Genomic DNA, 12,122 nt, shown 5'->3' on the forward strand with positions numbered 1-12,122 from the left:
GCAAAATTTTCTGCCTAAACAATTAGTGCTGTAGGAACAGCAGTTCAGTGCAATGCTTTGCATGTTAAATCCAGTCAGTCTCCTTTATAAAAATCTGATAGAGTCTTCATTAAGAGGATTAGCAATTTTAAAAACCTCTTAACCACACAGTGTGGGGGAGGGCTGGTAGGACTGTGTCCCCTAAAATGCAGGAAAAATCTAACACCAAACACAGAGGCATTAATAAAAGCAAAGCGCTTCCAAAGTTGTTGCACATACGTATTATGACGGGGAAATCAACTAAACAGTCCAGATACTCTGAGCCCATCATAGATTTACTAGAGATCCAAACTTCCGAACATTCATCCACACAATAGCCCTGCTTTATGGCCCTGCTTTATGACGTCATCACAGAAGTTATAGCATGTGAGCAAGGAAAGTAATGCTGGTATTGCTGAGCACCTGCTGAGGTCCTACAGGATCCACTGACAAGAGCCTCCTGCAGTTCGTCCTCCTCTTCCCACTCACCACCTCCCTCCTTATCTATCTCTTGCTCCAGCCCAAACAATGAGGAGAGCATGAGGAGGAGCAGATGCCACTGCCCACTTGTGTAGCAGCTCTCTGCTTGTCAAGCAAGCATGTGGGAGCCATGATGAGAAGGAAAATGAGGAGCAGGAGCAGCTGGTAGGATGGTGTTGAGAAGGTCCACCCACTGAGGGAAGGTGTCTTGGCCAAGGTCCATCCAGAACCTGCCACCAGTGCCAACCGTAGGGTACACATTTTGACAGCAAGCTAGAAATATACTCATACTTGCCATGGAGCATATTCTCCCAGAGAACCAACATTTTTAGAGATTCCAGATTCCAGATAGGTGGAAAAAAATGTGAGATCAAGTTCACTGCTAAGGTTCCGGGGCCAGATATACTATGAATCAAGAGGAAACAGTTGCTCTGGGCAGCAGATTCCAAAGGGAGTGCCATCTTCCATTTCCCAGATTCCAGCTCTGTGCCGTTCAAGAACTGAATGGAAGAGAGGCACCATTTTAAGCTCTTACCACAGTTGAGAAAATGTCAAAGACCAGAACTGGCCAGATGGATTCCATTTTGGTCAGCACACTACATACTCAGTACATATATTCAGCCAGAAACATCAGAATATGGAGTGGCAAAAGGCGCGTGTGTTTAGCAGGGAGAGGGCACGGGTGTCCAAAAACAGCCATTTGTCAAGTCAGCGTTAGCAGTTTTGGAGGTGCAAAGAAAGGTCTTTAATCTTAGGTGTTCTGCCTTTGCTCCACAGACTGCAAGGCTCGCTGCTGCCTTTACACAGTGTCAGCACTCAGCTGATTAAGGGAAGAAATGGAAAACATCACAGGAAAGAGAGATGACTTGCTCCTGTAGTACCTGTTTTCTTCTGAGTGGATTTTTTCCCTACTGCACAAAAAAGAGAGTGCTTTGCATTGGCTAAATCAAAGCCCAGGCCCTTCCACTGCACCTGACAAAACACTCAGATGGCAGATGCTAATGGGAAAAATACAGTCCTTTTCATTCTCTGATGACATACAGAAACCATCCTTTCTCCACCTGGCACCTCTCAGGGACTAAACATATTAAATCGCCCCAGTGAATTCTGTCAAAAGCAGCTGAATAGGAACAGTAACTGATAAGTTCAATTTTGGCAGCCTGTTCTATGATTAGTAGTGCACCAGCAGCATGAGAAAAAAATGACAGGAGTAATTTCAAGAGCAACTAAGTGATATTTACTGGGCATGTATTTGTTTGGAACGCTTCTTGGAAAAAAGTGAATTGCCCACAGATTGCACCTGCCATTAATATCGCATCTCAAAGATTTAATATTGCTACGGGCCGTATGCTGCAAAGCACCAGGGGACCTACCAGAAAACATGCTGTTCTTTCCCACTTTGGTTTTACATAGATGGTTTACACACACACTTGCAAGAGAGAGAGGATAGGAAAATATTCCACTTCAGATCTGCCCAGACTCTCTCAAGAACAATCCACATGATTCAAGTTGGTGACAATATGGGATGAGGTATTTGGGTGAGTCCAGACTGGCCCTGCTATAAGGTGGTTTGAGGCATTTGCCCCAAGGGTCGGATTGGCAGGATAAGTTATCATCATCTGTGCTCTCAGAATGTGTAGGATGCACTTTGAACTGAGTTGTCTGCAAGATAAAAGGTTTGCCTTTTCTCTGGAAGGATAGAAATGGAAGAGACCATAGAGAACATATAGTCCAACCTAGGATCTGCAAATGCCAGATGTGACTATAGCATCCCCAATGGGTCGTTATCCAATCTTTCCTTAAATATCTCTACAGAAGGGGAGCCCACACATTCCTGGGACAGCTTGTTTGACTGCCAGTCAGCACTTATCATCCAATCAGGCTTCACTGAAACCTGCTGTCCTGCCATCTCTGGTTCTTGCTTCTAGTCCTGCCTCTGGGGCCACAGAGAAAAGGCTGCTTCATTTTCTGCTGGCAGCTTTTCAGAGTCTCTTTAATATTATTTTCTCTGGACTAAATTTATCCACATTTTCCCCACTTTTCCTCATAGGACTTGGTTTCCAGACACATTTCACTTGGTCACCATCCTTCTTAAAATGTGGCCTCCAGAACTGGGTATGTTACTGCAGGTGTGGCCTGGCTAATGCAAAATAAGATGGAATTTATTATTCCCTTGATCTGGCACTACACTGAGCTGGCATTGCCTTTTCTTGCAGCTACATTACACTGATGCACCTAGAGCCTTTTCACACATACCTCTCCACACCAAGCATCTTCATCCTGGGCAGCATTGAAACTCCAACCTGATTCATGTTCACTGACTCATAGTCCTTGCATTTGAATGAAACAAATCTTCAGGCCATGCCCCTTTTATAAGCTGGCCTGAACTGACACCTGGAAAGCTTTTCCTTCTACTTCATGTATTAAAAGTATTTGATTTAAGCTTGCAAACACATTAAAAATGGCAGCATCCTGTGCAGAGATTTTGCCATAAACCTGACTAGAAAAAGGTACAACCTCTCACATTCCAGGAGACCAAGGAGAGGCTGTATTTGATCCTAAGAAAACTGTCTCTTTCTCACTGAGCTTGTAATCTTTAATGTTGGCTTCCCACTGTTCAATTTGCACATCTTAAAGCAGCAGCTGACATTTTCCCTTCAAACTTTTGGCAGCCTTCTTTATTCACCTCTTATTATTGTTCGCTACTTCAAGAGTAAGTTGACTCACTCCTAAGCTGTGCCAGCAAGGTGGAGCAGCAAACGCCTTAAAAGTTCTGCCGCTTTCCCCACAACCCACCCCTCAGAGCCATTGGAATTAGAATCATATACTGAAACTCTTCTGCCATTTCTAAGGATGGGTAACCCTGCCAAGTCATCTCTGGCAAGCCTGGCAGATTTGCACATTCATTCCATCCCGTTTCCAGATTGGAGATTTGTTAAAGTGACAGGGGAATGCTTGGGCATCTGTACTTTCTTCTGTGCATATTTTTGAACACAATATTCTAAGTGCGTGCATTTTAATGGATCTTTGAAATTTTATATTCCCCCCAAAAAAGTATTGTGTGTAGTTTTGCTTAAAATGTTCATTTATAAAATGTAAACATTGTTCCAGATAGTACAAAAGCATTTTTGTGTTCAGTTTTTTCTTAATATGCATTTTTCCTAATATCTGTATTTTTATGCATCATTTTTAGCTGCTGATTTCTAGGTCAACATCTGGGAAGAAGCTGATTTTGAAACACAGCTGTTTTCCAACTCATGCTTTAGTTCAGGGAGTACAAATTAGGTGTATTTGCAACAGGAAGATGCAAACCAAACCAAAATCTTACCCATTCCTAGCCCCTCCTCTGCCCAGCATTTCTTCTTCTTTGAAGCTACAAACTGCTTCTAACACAGCAACTCTGCTGAAACCTACCTACAAAATCCTTGGAGCAATATGCCTTGTTCAGGAGATACAGAATGAATCTAAAGACTTCATTGACTCTTTATTGCTTTTTAAACACCGTTTGAAATTAGTGTTTTAGTGTTTAGCTTGCATGTCATCTTTGGGATCAATAAGGCTAGGAAGGAATGTAACTCACTATCAGGAAGACCCTGGCAGGACTAATACTCTAGCCCAGATAAGATCTCCTCTGAGGAGCAGAGAAAGCAGGAAACCTAGAGCAGATGGAGACTTTTGAGACTCCGTATTGCGAAGATTTAGCCAGAGGCCACTTCCTTAGGCGATATCCTGGTCCAGCAAGCTGCAATGGAGCACCAGGGCCCATATCCCAACTCTATACCTTCCAATTTTCTCTGGGACCTCAAGAGTTACAAGAACCATTTTCAAGTCTGGTGCCACCATGCTCCACCATCAGGCCTATTCAGAAGGTAGAGTGAACCCCTACATGTTCTAGATCCTAGGCTTCATCAGGATGAGGTAGGACCATTGGGCCCGCCATCCAAACACTCTCTCTCTCTCTCTCTCTCTCTCTCTCTCTCTCTCTCTCTCTCTCTCTCTCTCTCACACACACACACACACACACACACACACACACACACACACACACAGAATGCCTGATGGCTGCCTGCTAGTACAAGAATGCCAGATTGCCTTTCCCTTTCCTTCCCTTTTGTGAAAGAAGGATAAAGGTTCTTTTAGAGATGGGCAAGCTATCTTGAGCTCAGCTTGGACTGAGCTGGGAATTACCTGCATTCTTTGGGGTAGAAGAACACTTGCTTAATTACTCTCGTACTTTCCCCTTTACTCAGCAATGGCCGGAGAAGATCTAGATTGATAAAGGGAGAGTGAGACGATCCCTATCCCTCCCCCTGCTCTCTGCTCTCCATCACCTTGGTGTGCTTGGTGGCAGTATGCCAAGAGGAAAGCTGCAGTGTTCCCTGGGATTTGTATTCTTCTCAAGGACTGTCTTCAGAGGCTTTGGGAATATTGCAAATCCAAGGGACCAGCACACCGCAAAGATGAAGATGGAGAGTGGAATAGAGAGGCAATTCTCTGTTCCTCTTCCCATGTCCCACATACACTTCTGGCTAATTAAAGAGAATTTTGGGGGAGTGGGGGGCATGCACAAAAGGTATTTTGGCAGAAGCAAAGGTTGGCAAGGAAGGGAAAAGAAGGCAGGAATTGTTCTCTGGATCTGAGCCAAAGTAGAGTTTGGAGCTGTAGAGTTTGCATCCCTTTAGGATAGGCTTTTCGAACCCTTGAAGTATTTTTCCAAGTCCTACTCAGGAGCACCTCACCAGCAGCTAGCCATTGATATGCATAACTAGTATGTTAGCCAACTCTATTATGTATGTCAAAAGCCATGAGCTGAGCAGAGACAGAAGTACATTTGGTGAATGATTCAATTTTAAAATGGAAACTTGAGCCATCAGGCCACCGAAACTACCACTGTCTCCCCTGGTTCAGGTTTCGAGGAAGTACAGTAATCCCACATCACTGGCCATTTTGCCTGGACCGCCACCCCCGCCACTCACCGCATGCTTGCAAAGCCCTACTACTAGCTTAAGCTAATTATTATAAAACTTTCTCATTATTGTCTGAAGAGAAGAATGCACTGAATGACCGTCACATACGCAATCTGCAGTGTGTGAGAAAGACCTGTGTATGTCAGAAAGATATTTGCAGAGCAAACAGCTCCAGATTATTCAAATGGGTGAAACAAGGTACATTCCATAGGACAAAGCAAATTTACAGTGCAACAAATTACGTGGGGACAGACTTTTTACACTGATTCTAGGACTTTGTCATTACGACTTCATGGTATGATCAATCCCTCTCTATCTTCCTTGTCCTCCACTTCAGACCTCCAGTTCAAAAGGTGGCAAGCATGCCTTGGTAATTCAGTTTTGTTCTGGAACAAACACTCCTTATCACACCCCAGCACTCCATAGGGTAACTTGTAACAAATCTGTGTAGGCATCAATTTAAATTGTATTGACAAAGGAGGCCTTGGACACTTTGATCTCCAGAGTGAGAAAAAGATCTTAACTCCTTTTTGGAGTGGCTAAATATAGAAACTGATGCAAATGTCTTTATACTAGAAAGAGCTGGTTCTTCTGCATCAGATCCTGAAAATGAAACAAATTCCCAAGCATGCAGGTATACAACAAAGGCATACAATGCCCTTTCTGAATGTTGCAGAAGGAAGAAGTGTGAAAACAGGGCTTCCAGCTTTTCTTCCAATTTGGCACCTGTGATAACATGTGAAAGCTTTCATTAAGATCCAGTTGTCAATCAAGTACAGCATTAAACTATTCAAAGGAATGTGATGAGAACAAGAGCTTACTTAGATAACAGTTTCTCAGCCACTAGGTCTGGGAATCTTAGTACAGATGCCTGCAACAATGACAAGAGAGTGCATTTTGCATGTATTAAATTATTGTTCTGTTTATTAATACTTAAGGTGGAAATGTCTAACTTCCCTTGATAATGGCAATTAAAGTAGGCTATTGAAATCTAAATGTGTTTGTTTGAATCCTTCAGGGGCCAAAATGCTCTGGAGCATAGCCAAGGCAAGTAACATAAACCAGGCCATGGTGTGTACTGCGTTCCTGTTACTAGTCCCAACACTCAAATAAATGGAGAGCCACTGGTTAAGATCTCCTTGTGTTACACAGATGTTCCTCGGCGACTCGGAACGTTTCGAGCAATTATGTGTGACACTTCACAGCAGCTACACGTTGTTTGGGTCTATTGTCCCTCGCCCCCCCCCCCCCGCCACCTCCAGGAACCTTTAGAAGAAGAATCAGCAATGGTGTTGTTAATGTGAGATGAAAGCAGTGCTCCTCACCTCAATATACAAGCAATGGCGTGATCACACTGCCAGAAGCAATGGAGAAACAACAAGTCTAATGTGCAAATATGTGTAAACACTGACACAAAGCCCATTCATTGTTCTTGTGGGCTGATGCGTGGGGAGAAACAAACGCTTCTTGCTCATTTGCGTTATACATGTGAAAACACTGTCTGGTTGAAGAATGCCCGTCTGTGGTTTAGGGAGCCTGGTATGCACAGAGAAATAACTCCAATTAGCTGTGCCATCTCTGGGATCAATAGATACAATAGCAAGTGACACTTCTCTTTCTTATTGGTTTCCCCCAACACAGAAAGCCAGACTTGCTAGGATCCATGCGGCAAAGAGTGGGAGTGCCAATGCTTACATGCAGAGCAAACGAAACGGCTTACTCAGTAACCAGCTGCAGCAGGTATGTCCGTGCTGAATCCAGAAACACTCTCGTAGCAGCCCAGCAGTGCTTTTTCTGTTTCACATCAGAAGAGGGTGAGCTATCTCCAGACTTACCAGGACAGCTACCCTTAGGCAGAAACGAGAACAATTGTTCATAACACAAGCTGCTGAAAGGCCAGCATTAGCTGGAGTCCAATTTACTGTTTGGACCCACATAGGTCTACCGATGTCTCTGTTAAGGGAATAGGCTTCCCTTGCTCAACTCCAAAAGTCATATTTCTCATATGAGCTTCCGATGTACCATCAAAGGCAGTTCCCCTTGCCACACATGCATGGCAACACTAGAGTGACCACTTGTGAATCACTGAAAAAGAAGACAAAAGAAGACATTTATCTGCATAAATGTTGCCTACACTTTGTCTATGTAAATTTAGAATGAATACTTTTAATACACATTGAAATGTGGTACAAGGGGCTATAGTTGCAAGACAGTGACCAGGTAAGCTGTGTACTTGCCTCTTCAGCCAGTTGCCCAGGTGCTCAGTGTTGATTGTCCATGCTAACCCTTCTGGAGGTTCCTTGTCTTTCATCTGGATTTGACCCTTCAAGTAGAGGATGCCTTCCAAGCAGAGCACTGTTGACCTCTGGCTGGCCTTGAAACAAAGCACTGTTACCTGTTATCAGAGGACACATGGACATCTAAATCCACACATGCCATTGAGTAGGGTGCCCAAACAGCTTGCTGGGTTCCATCACCCTTTATACTTCACTTAAGCCTTTTATTCTGAAGGTACAGTTTTTATACCAGGTAATCTCTGATCTCTACTGAAAGGGAGATATGTTTGCACCGAAGGATATGTTTGCACTGGAGATTATGCAGCATTTGGCTCTCACAGGGAGCTTCCATGCATCCAGAAGGCTCTTCTCTTTAGACTGTCACTCTCTGTAAGCTGAAGGTGACAAATGTGTTGAGGAAGAGGGCAGCGTTGTTCATATGTTCAACTTTAACTCTTTTGTGAATGCTAATCGCCCTCTCACTCAAAACTTGTTCCTCTGCTGATCACTCATTTTCACAGTGCATGCATGGAAAGAAAAGCAATATGGGAAAAAGGATACAAAATGAGCACCTGCTGGCTGACCAGTCATGCCATTTCATGAAGTTGCCTGCTTAATACAGGAAAATACATCATCTGCACTAAGGGTAGCAGTTCAGCACATCTGGAATAACTGCCTTCCAGAGGTGTAGATCTCTTTTTTGCCTCATCTCCCAGCTGAGGAATCAAGTTATTTAGGATAGCTATAGAGCAGTAAGAATACCAAGGTATTCACTTGTACATTTTGGAGGCAGTGGAAAACGGCAGTTGCATTACTATTTTGATATTTTTATATCTGTGTTCCTTGTTAGGTGGTTGTTATTTTTCAGCAAGTCCTGTAAACCAGGTCTTGAACTCAGTAGCATTTAAATTAGCTGTGTTCAACTTGATTAGATTGTAAGCATAACTAGTTTTCCCTGAATCAGTTGCACAATTGTGTTTAAGTCTCATTGATATAAGCTGAGCAAGTGCAATTATCTCTATTCTAAAAACACAAATCTATTTTTAAGGGTTGGTTTGAGATGGCTGATTTGCTTTTGCAATGGATATGATGAAGCCACCATGATGGTAATTTGTTGCAAACTGACCATTGGCTTAAATCTTTGGCTTGTCTTAAACTTCAGACCAACTCTTAAAATGAAGATGAATCAATTTATTCAGGGAAAATTTGAATTTTTAAAAGAAAGTCTAATTGTTTATTTGATAAAGGATTGCAGCATTTTTCAGTCAAACAAGATAGTCTTTGATCAAGAACCTAGAGATAAAGTCCCATTTTTATTCACAAATGACAATAATATAATCTTCAATGTATTAACAGTTAAGTGGTGAAGAACAAGAGGCCTTTGTTAGCAAAGCTGGTTCTTCCTTTGAAATCCAGCACCACCACCTGCTTCACTGTCTGGAAAAAACCACGGTAAGATGATAAACCTGCCACCTTGTAACCTGTGAAAAATAAATATGGCATTGATTTACAGTTTTCCTTGGTTAAAACTTACTCTGATGCTGAATATTTTCATTGTACTACAGCAAAGACATTTTGTGGAATCATATTATTATGAAATTATTTTGGTGCCATAAATCTGGACTCATCTGGGACCTTGTTAGCTCTGTTGTGAATAGAGCTGTGTTTTAGTGGCGACTGCTTCCCTTTAACACAAGACAGCCAAATCAGATAATTTCTGGTGGAGGTATTGGAGCAAAAGTCAGGACAACAGGAAGCTGGAGTAATCACGGACTTCCTTTACTGGGCTTATGTATTTTATTTCTATTTAGAATATTTACAGGCTGCCTTCCAGGGCAGGAGCCTTCCCTGTTCCTCAGGTGGCATTTAACATTAAAATACATTTCAGTAATAGCAAGTCCACCTGCTCTGACATAGACCTCTGCTAATCCTGTTTTTGCCATTCCCAGCCTTTGATCTGCAAGAATGGTTTGACTTTGAGAAGAAATGTTGAAATGTCAGTGGGAGGACCCAAGGGGAGATCAGTGTGGGCATGGGTGCAGTGGTCACGGCAACTCTGGGGAAGGTGACACCAGAAAGAGGGAGCCCTGAACCAATCTCTGAAAGTCTCTAGGACCGTTCTGCTGGCAACATCTTACTGGGCAGTTTGTGGTTTGGATTCCTAAAGCTGTGTTCCTTAGACTGAAATAACTTCTACTGTCAGAGGAGGCCCCCTTCGATTGAAGGAGAACCGCTAGACCTAATCCCATGAATCCTATTATAATCACATTCATTTTTCACTTTTATATACAATTACAGTAACTAGAAAACCTGGGCCTTCTTACACAGGACACTTTATATGGTGTTGATATGACTTAATGTTCCATGGTTTCCATCTGTTCCTAGAAGCTTGATCAGGTGCCTGCCTGTCATCAGAATAACACCTACGGTTTTGTGATTTTTCTATTGCATGGAGCTGAGTGTTAAATGCCCTGAGTGGCCAAATTTGGCACTCTTGATAAAGTGCATTAAGGGCTTAATCCTCTGTTTCCATGGGCTTGGACTCTAATGCTTTTATTTTATTGTTCAGGTGTCCTAGAAGACCCATTATTGATTTCCCCTTAGTATATATTTTTTCTTTCTATTCCTTTCCCTTACAATTATTTTGGGTTGCTGTTAATATCATGTTATTGTATTGCTTATATATAAATAAACTCAAGTACCAGGGTGCAAGCTGTTGTCAGAATTCAAAGAGCAACTTAAATGAACTTTAGGACGTGACCTAAACCAATGGAACTTTTCTATTACATTTTAAATATAAGCTATTATAGTCCCCCTATCTGTTTTTGGGTCTTCCCTCAGCTTTAAAAGTGAATGCTTTGTAGCATGGAAGCTAGCATTCTGGGAAATAAATACACATTCAAAGTTGTCTAGAATCCACAGAAGTACTTGCATGTCAGTTTGTTTATTTTTAAAAACATGTATCTATTTTTGATTTGTTAAAAAACTTTATATTACTATTAAAATAATATACTATCAAATAAATACACTTCCGGTTTAATGAACATGTGAGCTGAGAGCAGGGTTGAGGCAAGTAGCCCTATCTTGACCTATGTATATCATGTAACTCCTCCTCATGGACCTCCACACCTACAGCAAGGAAACCTGCCCAGAGGACCTCTACCTGTCTGTCTGTCAGTGTGGAAACCTTCCTGTGACCCAGGAAGCCTCATCTTAGGCAGGGAGTGCAAAACCTACCTCAGACTTTTAAAACAGTATATTCATCATCATCAAGACTGAAAAAAACCCGACAACTTTAATGCTGCTTTTGTTTCCAAATCCTGTTGAGCAGAATCACGAGTTTGTGGATGAACAAACCTACGAGGAAAGCTGCATGGAGGTTTCTACTGTTAACAGGCAGTCTGGCCACAGCCCTTCTCTTTCTTCTCAACAAGGAGTGACAAGTTCTTGCTGCTCACGGCGACATAAAAAGACATTCCGCATCCCAAACACCAACATCACCGGCAGCCGTCCAAGTAGTGTCCAAGAACTCAGTACCATTCAAATCAGATGCATGGAAAGGACACCTCTATCTAACAGGTACAACCTTATACGTGATTCTAAACAGAAATTTCTGCTCACACCTGTCCATGGCAAAGAATGGTGTGCATACATGTGTGTTTGTGTTTTCTTCTGGTTAAGGGCTTGTGTTCTACCATGTTAGATGGCAAGTGATTTCCTATTCTTAAAAATTTGGTGTGCTTAACTGGGAAATAAAAACGAATGCATGTTCTTTGCTTCAAATATCATGGCAACTCATCTGTATAAGGTAGGCTGTACTGACTACTACTTTCTAAATTTCTCCTCTCATTGTGGTAAACCATCTATGAACTGATAGTTTGCCATAAATTCAAGAGGAACAACATCTTTCCACAAAGCTATTCCCTGTGCCATGCTTCTTTCCTTGATAGGTGAGAATTCAGAGCACAGCAAGCAGTTTTAATTATACGTACTATAATAGGGTCTTATTGGGAAAATGTTACTGTGTAGATGAATTTCTTCATAACAATTTATTCATATTGTGACTACAAAAACACCGGTTGATCCCAGATGGCAAAACAGATGGGAGGAGGTTTAAATATTCATCTCTATACTTAATATTTCCAACTAATGTTTTAATACACTGCAAGATTCTCACCTGCCTAACCTGAACTTAATGCTTAGTTATGACAAACACTCATATTAAATTCCCTCAGTTTTACTGCTTTGCCATGACATTTGCATATTTTTTTGTGAACTGCCTTGCTGTTCTGCCATACAATTTGCATAATTGTCCTGTTGGTCTCACTGCTCTGCCTTGAAATTTGTTTTTTTTTTTTTTTCCTCACTACTTTGTATACCT

General features: G+C 42.0%; 1 protein-coding gene across 1 annotated transcript in view; it reads left to right on the plus strand.

Moving 5' to 3' along the window:
• KCND2 (potassium voltage-gated channel subfamily D member 2) overlaps positions 1-12,122 on the plus strand; it is a 307,861-nt gene that overhangs the window by 293,548 nt on the left and 2,191 nt on the right. The window contains exons 3-5 of the mRNA XM_044423054.1: positions 7,107-7,205; positions 9,098-9,193; positions 11,073-11,320. Coding sequence (XP_044278989.1) covers positions 7,107-7,205; positions 9,098-9,193; positions 11,073-11,320 — 443 coding nt within the window. The remainder of the gene's footprint in view (positions 1-7,106; positions 7,206-9,097; positions 9,194-11,072; positions 11,321-12,122) is intronic.

This window comes from Varanus komodoensis, unplaced genomic scaffold, assembly GCF_004798865.1.
Source record: "Varanus komodoensis strain SLA01 unplaced genomic scaffold, ASM479886v1 scaffold13_1, whole genome shotgun sequence".
NCBI classification, from domain to species: domain Eukaryota; kingdom Metazoa; phylum Chordata; class Lepidosauria; order Squamata; family Varanidae; genus Varanus; species Varanus komodoensis.